Source organism: Papio anubis, chromosome 8, assembly GCF_008728515.1.
Source record: "Papio anubis isolate 15944 chromosome 8, Panubis1.0, whole genome shotgun sequence".
Lineage (NCBI taxonomy): Eukaryota > Metazoa > Chordata > Mammalia > Primates > Cercopithecidae > Papio > Papio anubis.
In genome coordinates this window covers 41,428,805-41,444,781 of record NC_044983.1, presented here as the reverse complement: position 1 = coordinate 41,444,781, position 15,977 = coordinate 41,428,805, and the positions used below count along the sequence as shown (strand labels likewise).

Genomic DNA, 15,977 nt, shown 5'->3' with positions numbered 1-15,977 from the left:
GGGAGGCCAAGATGGGCAGATCACCTGAGATCAGGAGTTGGAGACCAGCCGGGCCAACATGGTGAAACCCCATCTCTTTGTATTTTGTAAAAATATAAAAATTAGCTAGGCGTGGTGGCAGATGCCTGTAATCCCAGCTACAAGGGAGGATGAGGCAGGAGAATCGCTTGAACCTGGGAGGCAGAGGTTGCAGTGAGCCAGGATTGTACCACTGCACTCCAGCCTGGGGGAGGGGAGGGAAGGGGAGGGGAGTGGAGAGAAGCAGAGGGGAGAGAAGGGGAGGGGAGGGAAGCGGAGGGGAGGGGAGGGGAGGGGAGGGGAAGGGAGGAAAAAGGAAGGAAGGAAGGAAGGAAACAAAAAGAAAAGAAACGAGAAAAGAAAAGAAAGGAAGGAAGGAAGGAAGGAAACAAAAAGAAACGAAACGAGAAAAGAAAAGAAAAGAAAGGAAGGAAGGAAGGAAGGAAGGAAGGAAGGAAGGAAGGAAGGAAGGGGAGACAGTAAAATGGCTCATCAATAAAATATGTATTTTCTTCAATCTAGCTCATCTTTCACTTAACAATCACTCACTACTGATCTATTTGCCCAGCATGGATTTTCATTCTTCTGTGAGAACTGCTGGAATATACAGGTTGATGTTTCTTTCCTTTTTTCTTTTTTTTTTCTTTTGAGTCTCACTCTGTGGCCCAGGCTGGAGTGCAGTGGCACAATCTTGGCTTACTGCAACCTCCACCTCCTGGGTTCACGTGATTCTCCTGCCTCAGCCCCTCGAGTAGCTGGGATCACAGGTGCCTGCCACCATGCCTGGCTAATACTGTATTTTTAGTAGAGATGGGGTTTCACCATGTTAGCCGGGCTTGTCTTGAACTCCTGACCTCAGGTGATCCGCCCGCCTTGGCCTCCCAAAGTGCTGGGATTACAGGTGTAAGCCACCACAACTAGCCACAGGCTGATGTTTCTGACTGGATAACATTTAGCTTAATTTTGTACAGTTGAGCTTTTATTATACTAACAATAAAACCTCAACAAAATTACAGAGAGCAAGTTCATCCTTATTATAGTCTAATAATCTAATTAAAACCATTATATCAGGTTAAGGATGTCTAATAGAAAAGTCAATCTTGGTAAATTTCGGAACACAGGGTCTTTAGGGACTTCTTTTTCTGCATTACTATCAAATAGACAAATGGTAAAAGATATAACAGAGTTTTTCAAAGTTCTTTAAAAATATGTACAATTGTACACTTGATTCTCTTTTCAGATATTATACACTACTATATTTTCTGGATTACAAACTTTAAAAATACACACTGTGGAACATAAATGCTAGGTTTTAATATTCTTTAGTTCTTTTCTCACCCTGGTTAGAAGGAAAACAGAAAGTCATCTTCCTGTTTATAAGACTTCAGACACTGTGGTGACAGCGTGCTGCAACCCAACACAGCAACCCTGCAGTTGCTCCATGCTGGTGCCTGGACAAGCTCCACTGCACGAGCCAACGTGGCCCCAGGAAGGTGCTGTATGCGGGAGTTTGTAAAAATACAGCACAGCATCACTCATGATGAGGCAAAGTTCCTAGTGTCTTTAAAAAATTTCCAGATAGACGATACAACATCGCGAATCTCCTGAGGAATCATTAATCATTACTAGAGAAACAGAATGTCATAAACCCTGTCCAAAGCCGGACACCAGACAAGGAGTTGCCACCATTACAGTTAAATTTTATTCTTGGCTTTCTCATACCTAAAGTATATTCAGAAGCTATTTTTTTTTTTTTTTAAAAAGCCTGTTTTGTTTTTAAACATCATAAAATGTTTAGAAATATAATTTCTCCTATGTAATGAACCTAATATACTAAATTTTATAGGTACAGTAAAGGAGAATGAAAATTATAAATGTAGGCTGGGCAGCTGGGTGCGGTGGCTCATGCCTGTAATCCCAGCACTTTGGGAGGCTGAGGCGGGTGGATCACGAGGTCAGTAGATCGAGACCATCCTGGCTAACATGGTGAAACCCCGTCTCTACTAAAAAATACAAAAAATTAGCCGGGTGTGGTGGCCTGTAGTCCCAGTTACTCAGGAGGCTGAGGCAGAGAATGGTGTGAACCCAGGAGGTGGAGCTTGCAGTAAGCGGAGATGGCACCACTGCACTCCAGCCTGGGGAACAGAGCCAGACTTAGTCTCAAAAAAAAAAAAAAGATATGAAAATTATAAACGTTAACATCAAAATAATAGCATACAATAGATGCTGAAGAAAAGTCAGAAGTACGACTGGGCGCGGTGCCTCGTGCCTGTAATCTCAGCACTTTGGGAGGCCAAGGTGGGTAGATCACGGGAGACCGGCCTGGCCAACATGGTGAAACACCATCTTTACTAAATTACAAAAATTAGCCGGGCATGGTGGTAGGCACCTGTAATCCCAACTACTCCGGAGACTGAGGCAGGAGAATTGCTTGAACCCGTGAGGCAGAGGCTGCGGTGAGCCGAGATCGCGCCATGGCACTACAGCCTGGGTGAGGAGCACGGCTCCGTTTCGAGGGAGCGCGGTGGGGGAATTCAGAAGTAAAACTCCCCTCTAAAGGCCTGGCACCTTTCCAACCCAGCTAGAGAAAAAAATATCTGGGTAGGTGGATGGGTAGGAGATTAGGACTGGGCCTGTAAATAGAAAATGAAAATGAAAACCTCTCATCTCACAGAACAAAATTCATTCAGTGAGTAGTTCACAGACTTTTTTTTTTTTTTTTTTCTTCTTGAGACGGAGTTTCGCTCTTGTCACCAGGCTGGGGTGCAATGGCGCCATCTTGTTTCACTGCAACCTCCGCCTCCCAGGTTCAAGCAATTCTCCTGCCTCACCCTCCCAAGTAGCTGGGACTACAGGCACACACCACACCTGGCTAATTTTTTGTATTTTTAGTAGAGACAGAGTTTCACCATGTTGGACAGGCTGGTCTGGAAATCCTGACCTCAGGTGATGCGCCCGTCTCGGCCTCCCAAGATGCTGGGATTACAGGCATGAGACACTGCACCTGGCTCTTGTTTTCAGCCATCATATTCTGCAGGTACAATTTTCCCAAAATTTTAACTTACCAAGGTTAGTGCTCACATCCCAATTTGCTTTATTGATTGATTGACTGATTGATTGATTGAGACGGAGTCTCATTCTGTCGCCCAGGCTAGAGTGCAGTGGTGTGATCTCAGCTCACTGCAGTCTCTGGCTCCCACGTTCAAGTGACTCTCCTGCCTCAGCTTCCCAAGTAGCTGGAATTACAGGCACGTGCCACCACGCCCAGCTAATTTTTGTAATTTAGTAGAGATGGGGTTTCACCATGTTGGACAGGCTGGTCTCACACTCCTGACCTCAAGTGATCCACTCCCGCCTAGGTCTCCCAAATAGCGGGATTACAGGCTTGAGGCACCATGTCTGGTCCCAATTTGCCTTAAAATTAGTTGGATCCTCAGGCTATTTGTGAAATACAGGTAGGGGTAAGAACAGTCTGAAAGTTTTTAATCTTTTACTTTGGAAACTTTCCAGTTGATCAGGTCTGCGTAGCCTCCTGAAGCCCTACAGCAGTTCTACTCATGGCTACCTCCGTTTATCCCTAACTCTTGCTGCTTTGTGGTCTCGTCAGGCAGAAGCAATCATGCTGTGTTCAGACTTCTGCACTTAACGTAAAAAATTAGCCATAATGTATGGCTCCACTTCTGCGTATACTCAAATCTTTCTTCAACTACGGCTTCTGAGGACAAACAAATACTACTGATTTTTGGGTCATCTTTCTTATTAAAAAGTAAGAAAGAATTTAAAAATCAAACACTTGAATATAGTTTCTGAAAATTCTTAATTACATTTAACTTGATTTGAGGTTACTTGTATTTAACATAAAGAACTAAATGAAACCTGAACTTCCAAATAGCAAGTACATGAGAAAACATCCTCCTATATTAAGTAACCTATCTAAAAATAAACAAAAAATACCATGACCTAATTTCAGAAACTTTTTGCTTTAAAAAAATGGGCTATGTTGCATGAAAAAAGACTTAAATATAATTTGGGACCAAATACATAAGTCAATATGGAAAGTTAGAAGGCATTTCATTTTTAAATGAATATTTCGCACTTACATAGCACCTTATATATACAAAGTGCTTTACAATGATTACTCGACAGCCCATTCATCGATGTAAATAAATGTGGTTTACAATCTGTTAACAAATGTAAGCACTTTGAGGCAACCAAATACCCAAGAAAATCTATTTAGTAACAAATTCCTGGACTAGCAGATAGATGTGAGAAAAAACGTAGAGAGATCTGTCATAATATAACATACAAGAAGTTACTAATGTTAATGACTGATATTAAGATGACAAGTGTTAGGAATTATTAAAAAATGGAAGGGTTTATATTAAAGAATAAGTAAAACACATGGGGCATAAGTCAACAAACAGCCCAAAAATAAGACTACCAATAACTTGTACATATATGAAAGAAAACTCTTTTAGATGTGGAGAGCAACTGAAGGTATGTCAACCACATTGCTAGAAAATGATCCTCAGTTACTAAGATATTCCAAAACAACAACAAGAAATTAATGCAGTGCCTGATTTTTTTTCTTTTGTAATTTATCCCAAAATAACCTCACCAATACATTCACTTCTGCCAGCAAACAAGATAGCAGGAAATAATGAAATTTTATGTATTTATGTTTTAAAAATAGTCTCCAAATCTTTGGACAAATTTAATTTCCTATAAAACAATGTGAAAACTCGTTTTTTCCTCAAATAATTCTACCAGGTGCCTTAGGGAAGATGTGATTAGCACCTCTGCCAATGTATTTATGTCTTTGCAAAAAGAACACTTGTCAACCATTTTGTATAGTAAATATGCAAGTTATTTGAACTGTACTTGGAAAACAATTGAAAACACAGATTAATACATCATAAAAAGATTAATTCCCTTTAAACAAAGACATTCTTATAAAGCATGGTAACACACAGGCACAATAAAGAATATAAATTGTATTATCAATTATTGGCAGAAAATCTAATTTATTACAAATCCTACACCTTTGAGGAAGAGGACATTTTCATACAAAGAAAAGTATTACACTATTATACAACATTTTTAATTGAACATGTACAAATTTTTGGCACATTAAAAAGAACTGAAAGGACTACAAAATAAAAACCAAACAAACTAAAACAAAGATACGGGAGAGAGAAAAAGTCCTCAAAATGAGAAACACTAAGTATTGACACAAAAGAGAAACAAAAAGTAAGCTGGCTGAGTTTCCTGAAATGTTGTTGTGTGTAACAGAAGTATGCTGTGGGTGCAGGTGTCTGTGTTTGAGCAGCAGGACTTCTCTACCTTGCTGTGGCCGGCTGCACGTGGCCTGGGTACGATCTTCTGCTGCTGGTCGCTTGCCTCTGCCTTGCCAGAAACGACTGCCCTGAGCCTGTGCTTGCCAGTCTGTCTTCAGCTGCCTTTTTATGCAGAGTCATTCCCTGCAACATTAAAATAAAAAAAGGAATCAATGAAAAAATAGTGGAACATACTTTCACAAAATAAAATTTCATCATGCAGAATTTGTTACACTGTATCATAAAGCACAATTAGGAATGTTAATACTACTCACTATAGATTAAAATCTCATAGAGGCATTTTAGTTCCCACAGTTAGGCACAAATTTTCTTTTGGAAAAATTCAGGCTTAATTGTCTGATTTTACAACAAACAATACAGGAGATGATAGAGACAGACATTACCCACACTCAATCATACTTCCTTTCAAATTAAATGTAGAAAGTGATTTTTTTCCAAGGAAAAGAGCATGATTGGTAGCAGTTGATTCACTCCGGTGGCGGAAATCACAGGGTTTATTTAGAATGAAAAACACAAATGCTTATGTTGTTTCTTTAGGTGGAAAGCCACACTAGGTACTGTACGTACCACCATGCTGTTTTTCTTCACTTCAAGGCAGACTTGTATTCTCAAACAAATTAAGAAAACTTCCTTACAGTCCACAACAGAGGGCCCAAACGAGAGAAGGGGGTCTTTCTTGAAGACAGGAGAAGGATCGCCTACTAGCTTAGAAGGGAGAGGAGGCAACTGCTGGACCTAGAGCATTTTAACAGGAGGGAGGAAACCTGCAGGGCACTCCCTGACTGTGGAGGAATGACAAGAATATGATAATAACACTACTTACTAAAGGCAGAAGTCTATGAGTAGATCAGGAAAAAAGCAGTTTTTTGGTACTCATTTAATAAGACAATGAAGAATCCTAGCCAGAGAAACATTAAGAACTGAGAGATGGCCAGGGTAGTGGCTCATGCCTGTAACCCCAGCACTTTGGGAGGCTAAGCTGGGAAGATCACTTGAGGCTAGAAGCTCAAGACCAGCCTTAGCAAAATAGTGAGAAACCCCCTCTCTAAAATAATAAAAAAAAAATTAGCTGGGCATGATGGCATGCCCATAGTCCCAACTACTTGGAAGGCTGAGGTGGGAGGATTGCTTGAGCCCAGGAGGTTGAGGCTGCAGTGAGCCGTGATTACACCACCGTACTGCAGCATGGGAACAGTGCAAGACCTTGGCTCAAAAACGGTAACAACAACAAAAATGAAAGAGCTGTTGTTTAATCTCACTAATGACTGAATGCAAGTAAATTGCTGGGCATAAGTAGAAGCTGGCAGCAAGGAAGAAAAAAGCAATCAAGAGGCAAAAGGAGAGCCAGGGGGAAAAGCCAAACTACGGGATGCAATGAAGGATGTGCAGAAGATAGAAGGCTGGAAGATACATCACTAGCTAGTTTCTAGGGAAAACACAGGTCATGGCTTTGCATTATTTTATCTTTTTTCATTTTTTTTTTTAGACGGAGTCTTGCCATGTTGCCCAGGCTGGTCTCGAACTCCTGGGTTCAAAAGATCCTCCCACCTTGGCGACTCAAAGTACTGGAATTGCAGGCGTAAGCCCATGCGCCCAACCTCAGCTTTGCATTTTTAATACAATTTCAGTCTATCCTATCAATCCAAATACATAATATTTTCCAAATAAGAAAAATCTAAAACATGTTTTTAAACTCAACTTGAAATCAGAGCACTTAAAGTTTTGAATAAAATTGACAAATATTTATTGGTAATCTTTAACTTATACATTTGGCTACATATATTAAAATTTATATTTTATTTAAATATTCTAATTTTTCCACTTTCACATTTCAAGCAATTTATCCAAATTCTTCACACAAGTTAAAGACCTCAATCTATTGCAAGGGCATTCCCTAAGCTACTTAATATCTCTTCCCTGCACTCATCATTTCCATTTCCATTTAAAGTTACCTGAGATACAGAACTTTCTGAATGTAAGCATGATGGTTTACTTATCTGAACGTAACTTCTGGGAGTCTATTTGGATTTATTCCTTCACTCTCTAAGTTAAAAATTAAGACTATTCTGGCCGGGTGCGGTGGCTCACGCCTGTAATCCCAGCACTTTAGGAGGCTGAGGAGGGTGGATCATGAAGTCAGGAGATCGAGACCATCATGGCTAACATGGTGAAATCCCGTTTCTACTAAACAAAATACCAAAAATTAGCCAGGCGTGGTGGTGGGCGCCTGTAGTCCCAGCTACTCCGGAGGCTGAGGCAAGAGAATGGCATGAACCTGGGAAGCGGAGCTTACAGTGAGCCGAGATCATGCCACTGCACTCCAGCCTGGGCGACAGAGCGAGACTCCATTCAAAAAAAAAAAAAAATTAGGACTATTCTTTAGTATCACTTCACAGAATAAATCAATCTGGTTCCATAAGAAACACAATATGTGAAGTCATAAAAATCAATCCAGAATATGAAACTACTGGGCTCGGCGGGGTGGCTCATGCCTGTAATTCAGCACTTTTGGGAGGTTGAGACAGGTGAATCACAAGGTCAGGAATTCAAGAACAGCCTGGCCAAGATGGTAAAACCCTGTCTCTACTAAAAATATAAAAATTAGCTGGGCGTGGTGGCAGTCACTTGTAATCCCAGCTACTCAGGAGGCTAAGGCAGAGACTTGCTTGAACACGGGAGGCAGAGGTTGCAGTGAGCCAAGATTGTACCACTGCACTCCAGCCTGGGCGACAGAGTGAGACCCTGTCTCAAAACATAGTAATAGTAATATGAAATTATTAATAAGGCCTGAAATGCAGAGCTCCTAGATTGCTAACACTAAGGTTCCAGGAGGACAGGGAAGAGACAAAATAGTTTAAAAGTCAGGACTAATTCCCAGAGAATGTCCTTAAATATATAGTTTTATTTTTTCTATTTTTTGAATTTTAATTTTCAAGAAATCTGTATCTGTTTGTTTTCTGAGATGGAGTCTCGCTCTGTCGTCAAGGCTGGAGGGCAGTGGTGTGATCTTGGTTCACTGCAACCGACGCCTCCCGGATTCTCCTGCCTCAGCCTCCGGAGTAGCTGGGATTACAGGCACCCACCACCACACCCTGCTAATTTCTGTATTTTTAGTAGAGATGAGGTTTCACCATGTTGGCCAGGCTCGTCTCCAACTCCTGACCTTAGGTGACCCGCCCACCTTGGCCTCCCAAAGTGTTGGGATTACAGGTATGAGCCACCATGCATGACCTATATTTGTCAATAATAGTATTCTAACTCTGATATGATTTCCTCTTTGGTTTTTAAATTGCAATAAAATCTTTCATATGCAGTTTTTTTTTTTTAGTTTTTGTTTTTTTTGAGACAGGGTCTTAGTCTGTCACCCAGGCTGGAGTAAAGTGGTGCAATCCCAACTTCCGCCTCCTGGTTTAAGCAATTCTCGTGCCTCAGCCTCCTGAGTAGCTGGGACTAGAGGCGCGTGCCACCATGCCTGGTTAATTTTTGTATTTTTAGTACAGACGGGGTTTCACCATGTTGTGGCCAGGTTGGTCTCAAATTCCTGACCTCAGGCGATCTGCCTGCCTCAGACTCCCAAAGTGTCAGGATTACAGGCATTAGCCACTGCACCGAGCCACAGATACGCAGTTTTGACCAAGGCAAATACAGATGTGAAAATAATATATAATGAAATTTAAAGAATTTTTGACAAAGATCAAATCACAGTGTTCAGAGGCCAGGGACACTAACCTTTAAGAGGCAGTATCAATTATAACTGTAAAACAAAAACAATGGTACTGTGCCAGTAACAGAGCTACAGGGTCACAGGGGGATGTTAAAAGGAATCTGGGGAGGGGGAAACTGGGCGCAGTGGCTCACGCCTGTAATCCCAGCATTTTGGGAGGCTGAGGCAGGTGGATCACAAGGTCAGGAGTTAGAGACCAGCCTGGCCAACATGGTGAAACCCCGTCTCTACCAAAAATACAAAAATTATTCGGGCGTGGTGGCAGGCATCTGTAGTCCCAGCTACTTGGGAGGCTGAGGCAGAAGAATCGCTTGAACTCGGGAGGTGGAGGTTGCAGTGAGCTGAGATCACACCACTGCACTCCAGCCTAGGGTACAGAGTGAGACTCTATCTCAAAAATAAATAAATAAGTAAATAAATAAATAAATGGAATCTGGTCCCATTTCTTGTGTCAGACAACTTTTTTTTTTTTTTTAAATGAGACAGAGTCTTGCTGTGTTACCCAGGCTGGAGTGCAATGGCACAATCTTGGCTCATAGCAACCTCTGCTTCCCAAGTTCAAGCGATTCTCCTCCCTCAGCCTCCCAAGTAGCTGGGATTATAGGCATGTGCCACCATGCCCAGCTAATTTTTGTATTTTTAGTAGAGATGGGGTTTCACCACGTTGTTCAGGCTGGTCTCAAACTTCTGACCTCGTGATCCGCCCGCCTGGCCTCTCAAAATGCTGGGATTACAGGAGTGAGCCATCACGCCCAGCCAACTAACATTTTTTAAAGGCAGAAGTGGTCTTATTGGGAAGAACAAAAAACAAAAGGAAGACAGAAAGTCTTGGAAAAATACTGAAAGAAGTGCAGCACTCTTTAAAATCCATAAGTATTCACATCCCAACCAGGATGCTCATGAGCATTAGTTTTTGTGTTGGGATATTCAATTTCAAAATCTGCAGTGGTTCAGGGTCTGACAATGTGAACATTTTCCAAACCCCATGAGATAAACTACCCTCAACCAAATACCATCCTGCAAAGACACTGAAATAATCCCACAAAACAAAAACTATTGCATCTGTGTTTAGATAGTATTAATGTCCCTTCCCTTACAATAAAGTCTCTGAGGGACAGAAATTAGACTGACATTTATCTTTCTATCCTCTAGAAATAATGTTTTCAAAATGCTCTAATCCTGTTTACAGTGGTTCTCATATTTGCTTTTCAGTTCAGAAATAGCATTAAGATTCTGTTAGTGTATATTAGGATAGCAATTACTTTCAGATTCATTTGGTAGAGTGACTTCTACAGTAAAGGGAATATAATAAGTATTACATATTCATTGAAATTTTCATTATGCTCCAAAGTACTATTTTCTTACCATATTGTACCAGGCACTAACAATATATTTCTCTTCCATCTCTCTTTGACTCTTTGTTTTCTCATATTCTTTCTAAAAAAAAGCACATGTAAATATGTAAAGATACAAAATAACTCGATATAAATAAAATACTTAAGTTAATTGTTAAAACCCAGGAACACAATTGTAAAATATAACAAGGCTCCCAGAACATTAAAATCAAAACACAATTATTTTATTGTACAGTAGAGTAAATTACCTCTAATGAGTGGAACAGTCGGTCTCGTTCCTGGAGCTGATTTTTAAGAGCTTGGATTTCTGGTGCTGCTCCTTGATTCTGTTTAGGATCTAAAGTACGAATAACCTGTAAAAAATAATAAAAGAAAAATTCAAAAAGTCTCAAACTTAAAGAATGTAACGTTTAAGAAAAGAATGACTATTTTTTTTTAAAATAAAAGGATAAACTTATGAAAAATCAAAGGTTATCTTACAAGGGTATTTTAAAAAGTAAATGTGGCCTGGAGTGGTGGCTCATGCCTGTAATGACAGCACTTTGGGAGGCTGAGGCAGGTGGATCACTTTAGTTCAGGACTTTGAGACAAGCCCAGGCAACATAGTAAGAACTGTCTCTATAAAAAGTGTTTAAAAATTAGCTGGGTGTGGTGGTGCACCCCTATAGTCCCAGCTACTAAGGAGGCTGAGGCAGGAGGATAACTTGAGCCTGGGAGGCTGAGGCTGCAATGAGCTGAGATCAGGTCACTGCGCTCCGGCCCGGGCAACAGAGCAAGAATCTGTCTAAAAAAAATAAAAAGTAAATGTATAAAATAGTATTAATTGTTGTAACTTAAAGTAAAAATTTGTTATGGGTACATAATATTTGTGCAAACATAAAACTTTTTACTTATATAAAGAACCAATTATAAGAAGTAATTCTGGCTTAAAATTAATAAATGCAGTCATGTACCACATAATGATGTTTCAGTCAGTGATGAACCACATATATGATGGTGGTCCCATAACATTATAAAGGAGCTGAAAAAGTCCTATCACAAAAATAACTTACCATTGTGTAAGTATTTCCTTATACTATTCAGTACAGAAGCAATACTCCATACCATATAGCCTAGTTGTGTACTAAGCTATAGCATACAGGTTTGCATAAGTACACTCTACAATGTTAGCACAATGACAAAATCGCCTAAGGATGCATTTCTCAGAATGTGTCCCTGTTGTTAAATGACGTGTGTCTGTAAAGCAGACACTACTGACAGTGGTCTACTCTTTTCCTTTCCTCTGATCTGGTCTGCTAGCCTTCTGCCTCTAATCAGATAGGCACTTTGGGGGAGAGGGTCCTGACTGGTGTGTAAGCCTATCACTGTGGCCCCATTTCTTTCTCTGCCGGCAATCCTGTTTGGGCATGGATACTGGATGTGATTCTGGCTGGCCAACTAGAGGACTGCTGGGAAAGGTCTTTTTACTTCTCCACCCAATATTTTCATTTAGTTTTATTTTATTTTTAAAGACAGGGCCTTGCTCTGTCACCCAGGCCGGAGTGCAGTGATGTGATCATAGCCCACTGCAGCCTTGAACCACTGGGCTCAAGTGATTTTCCTGCCCCAGCCTTCTGAACAGCTAGGATTACAGGTGCATGCCACCATGACCAGCTAATTTTTTAAAACATTTTTTTGTAGAGACGGAGTCTGGGTATGTTGCCTAGACTGACTTGAAACTCCTGGGCTAAAGCAATCCTCCAGCCTTGACCTCCTACAGTGACAGGATTACAGACGTGAGCCACTGTGCCCAGCTCCCCTAATATTTTTACTATCAAAATGTTCAAGCCCATAGAAAACTTGAAAGGGAAGAAAAAAACCCATTTACCCTTAACCTAGACTCACCAATTGCTTCGTTGCCATATTTGATTTCTCTCCACACACACATGCTGTTACTTATTTGGGAGGCTATTTTAAAGTCTCCCAAATAAGTTATTCAGGTCTCATAATGCAGAACCTTTAAATACTTGAGCACAAATCTCCTTAGATTAAGAATATTAACCTACATAATCACAAACCATTATCTGTAAGAAAACTGACCCCCTTAACCCTCAATCCAGGACTCAGAGGTGAATGTCTTGATTCGGCAACTAGAAGGGGGCTCTTTTCAATTAGAATGGGTCCTGTGCTCTCCCACAATCCATGGCCTGTTCTTGTTTTCATGACAGTGACTTCCATTCCAAATTTTGGATTTACCTGATGGTTTCCTGAATGTGTTATTTAGCTTGTTCCAATAAACCTTACTTTGCCTGTGAACTGGAAATAGAAGGTTGCTTAAATTCAGGTTAATTATTATTTACAACAATACTCCATCAGAAGGCACAGGATATCAGCTGTCCTATCACTAATTGGTGTTGTTAATTTTGATGACTAATAAGGTGGCAAGTGCCACTCATTTCCCACACAAAGTACATTTTCTTCTTGGTAATTAGTAAGTAATCCGTGCAATGACCTATTTTGACCACTGCTTCTTGCTCAGGTTCTTTTTGTTATAAGATATGTTCTTCTCCTGAGAGTTTTCTGCATAAGAAGTTGCTGTAGTGTCCATCCATTATATTTGAGACTTCACTGAAATGTGATCAGAAAAATTCATACTTACACTTTTGGCTTTCTCTAAGTATTTTTTATATCGTTCTTCCATTTGCTTCATTTCTTCCTCTTTCTTTCGTAAAGCTTCCTGTAATTCTTCAATTTTTAAGGCTGCAGATGAAACATAGTAAAATATATACAGATTATAATATATATAGTTATAATATAAATACATTTATTTTAGATTACAACAATTTCAAAAATATTTTAATTGACTAATAACAAATAGTTAACAGCTTTGAGAGACTGGTCTATTTTTACACATAATTTTATTTTTAAAAAATTCAGATTTTTTTTTTTTAACAAAAATGTTTTCTTATAAATAAATAAAAACTCCAGTATGGAAGTACATAAATAAAGAATCCATGAAGGATGAATGGATAAACAAAATGTAATACATAGATATAACACATGCTTAGTTATGACACACGCTATGATATGGAGACATTATGTTAAGTGAAGTAAACCAGATACAAAAGGATAAATATTACATGATTCTACTTATATGAGTGACCTAGAATAGTCAAATTCAGAGACAGAAAATGGAATAGCGGTTACCAGGGGCTGGGGAGAGGGAAGAAGGGACAGTTACTGTTTAATGCATACAGAACTTCAGTTTGAGATGATACAGTTTTGTAGATAGGTAAAAGTAATAGTTGTGCTGTGTGAATGTCCTCAATGTCACTGGACTATACACTAAAAATGGCTTAAAATGGTGTGTTTTGTATATTTTACCACAATAAAAATAAGTCTATTCTCTCACCTCTTACCTCTTTATTAATACAAAAGAATTAACAAAACCAACCTACCCACAGGAGTAAATATTTGGGAAGCACAAGTCTGGATGACTTACATGGAACTACATTATGAAAATATCTTAACATCATATAATATTCATTAGAATACAGAGTTAAGGAAAAATTCAAAGTACAATTAGAAAGTAAGACATTATAAAGATGATTATATACTCCCTATATGTAAATAGAGCCTATTTCTTTCTTTCTTTCTTTTTTTTTTTTTGGAGACAGTCTCGCTGGAGTGCAGTGGCGAGATCTCGGCTCACTCCAACCTCTGTCTCCTGGGCTCAAGTGATTCTCCTGCCTCAGCCTTCCCAGTAGCTGGGATTACAGGTGTGTGCCACCACTCCTGGCTAATTTTTTGTATTTTTAGTAGAGACAGGCTTTTGTCATGTCGCCCAGGCTGGTCTCAAACTCCTGAGCTCAGGCAATCCACCCACCTCGGCTTCCCCAAAAAGTGCTAGGATTACAGGAGTGAGCCACCGCACTGGCCTTCTTTCTTTTTTTGTGAGACAGGGTCTTGCTGTGTTCCCCAGGCTGGTCTTGAACTCCTGGGCTCAAGCGATCCTCCTACCTTGGCCTGCCAAATTGCTAATTACAGGTGTGAGCCACCATACTCAGCCAATAGAGCCTATTTCTTAAATAAAAATTTAATATAGGCCAGGTGTGGTTGCTCACATCTGTAATCCCAGTACTTTGGGAGACTGAGGTGGGCAGGTGACTTGAGCCCAGAAGTTCAAAACCAGCCTGGGCAACATGGCGAAATCCCATCTCTATAAAAAATTATAAAAATTAGCAGGGCAGGGTGGCTCTTGCCTGCATCCCAACTACTGGGGGACTGGTTAGGTAGAAGGATGGCTTGAGCATGGGAGGTCAAGACTGCAGTAAGCTGTGATCATGCCATTTACTCCAGTCTAGGCAACACAGTCAGACCCTGTCTCAAAAATAAACAAACAGTTTGGGCGCAGTGGCTCACGCCTGTAATCTCATCACTTTAGGAGGCCAAGGTGAGCGGATCACGAGGTCAAGAGATCAAAACCATCCTGGCTAACACGGTGAAACCCCATCTCTACTAAAAATATAAAAAATTAGCTGGGTGTGGTGGCGGGCGCTTGTAGTCCCAGCTACTCAGGAGGCTGAGGCAGGAGAATGGCAAGAACCCAGGAGGCAGAGCTTGCAGTGAGCCAAGATTGCGCCATTGTACTCCAGCCTGGGCGACAGTGAGACTCCATCTCAAAAAAAAATAAAAATAAAAAATAAATAAAATAAAATAAAAATTATGTAAACTCACTATCACTATGGCAGTATACAGCAAGCCCATTTAAAAACTATCATAATTAGGAAAACTCACAGCTGTTGTTAAATCTTGGCTCGAGATCTTCAATAATGGCTCTCTTCTTCTGTAGTTCATTATTGGCTTCATGCAGCTTCTCTCTGTAACAAACAGGTAAATATCACTGACTACTGTTTCTGTAATTTTTTCCAGTTCAAATTAAAGATCTAAGTTCTTTATATTTGGATTACACTTGCATTGCACACAAGTGATATGAAACAGATATGAAAAGACAAAACACAAATTTAATATATTTTAAAAATAAGTAAAAAATATTCCTCTGTTTGAAAAAGTAGTCATGTAGTTTAGATAGACCTGCATAAAGAGAGGGTATAGATTTTTTCTAGGAATAAGAATATTGAAATAACTTTGCAAAGGTTTTACCATGCAAAATCTTGTTGCAAAAAAATGAAGTTCTAAAAATAAGAATTAACAAATAGAATAGTACATATCAATAAAAAATGAACTAATGATATACGCAACCACATGAATAGATCTCACAGAATGTTGAACAAAGAAAGTCAAAGGGGTAACAATGTGCGATTCTGTTGGTATGTTAAAATGAGTGGAAGATGATACAGATCAGCTGTGCGGCTTGTTTTGCCGTCAATCTACTGGGAGGAAGAACGAAGAATCCTGGTAGGTTACTGGACATATTCCATATGTTGATCTGGGTCACCTAGGTTTGGGAGGCCTTGGCAGGCAGATCACTTGAGGTCAGGAGTTCAAGACCAGCCTGGCCAACAGGGCAAAACCCAGTCTTTG

At 40.0% G+C, this 15,977-nt stretch overlaps 1 protein-coding gene across 4 annotated transcripts in view; it reads right to left on the bottom strand.

Annotated features, from left to right (window-relative positions):
- Positions 1-3,699: 3,699 nt before the first annotated feature.
- HOOK3 (hook microtubule tethering protein 3) overlaps positions 3,700-15,977 on the bottom strand; it is a 126,435-nt gene continuing 114,157 nt past the window's right edge. For all 4 annotated transcript variants that reach the window (XM_031669529.1, XM_031669528.1, XM_031669531.1 and 1 more), the window contains 5 exons: positions 15,231-15,313; positions 13,093-13,193; positions 10,703-10,807; positions 10,465-10,536; positions 3,700-5,498 (listed from right to left, as the gene is read on the bottom strand). In XM_031669529.1, the coding sequence (XP_031525389.1) occupies positions 5,358-5,498; positions 10,465-10,536; positions 10,703-10,807; positions 13,093-13,193; positions 15,231-15,313 (502 nt within the window). In that variant the 3' untranslated portion in view covers positions 3,700-5,357. The remainder of the gene's footprint in view (positions 5,499-10,464; positions 10,537-10,702; positions 10,808-13,092; positions 13,194-15,230; positions 15,314-15,977) is intronic.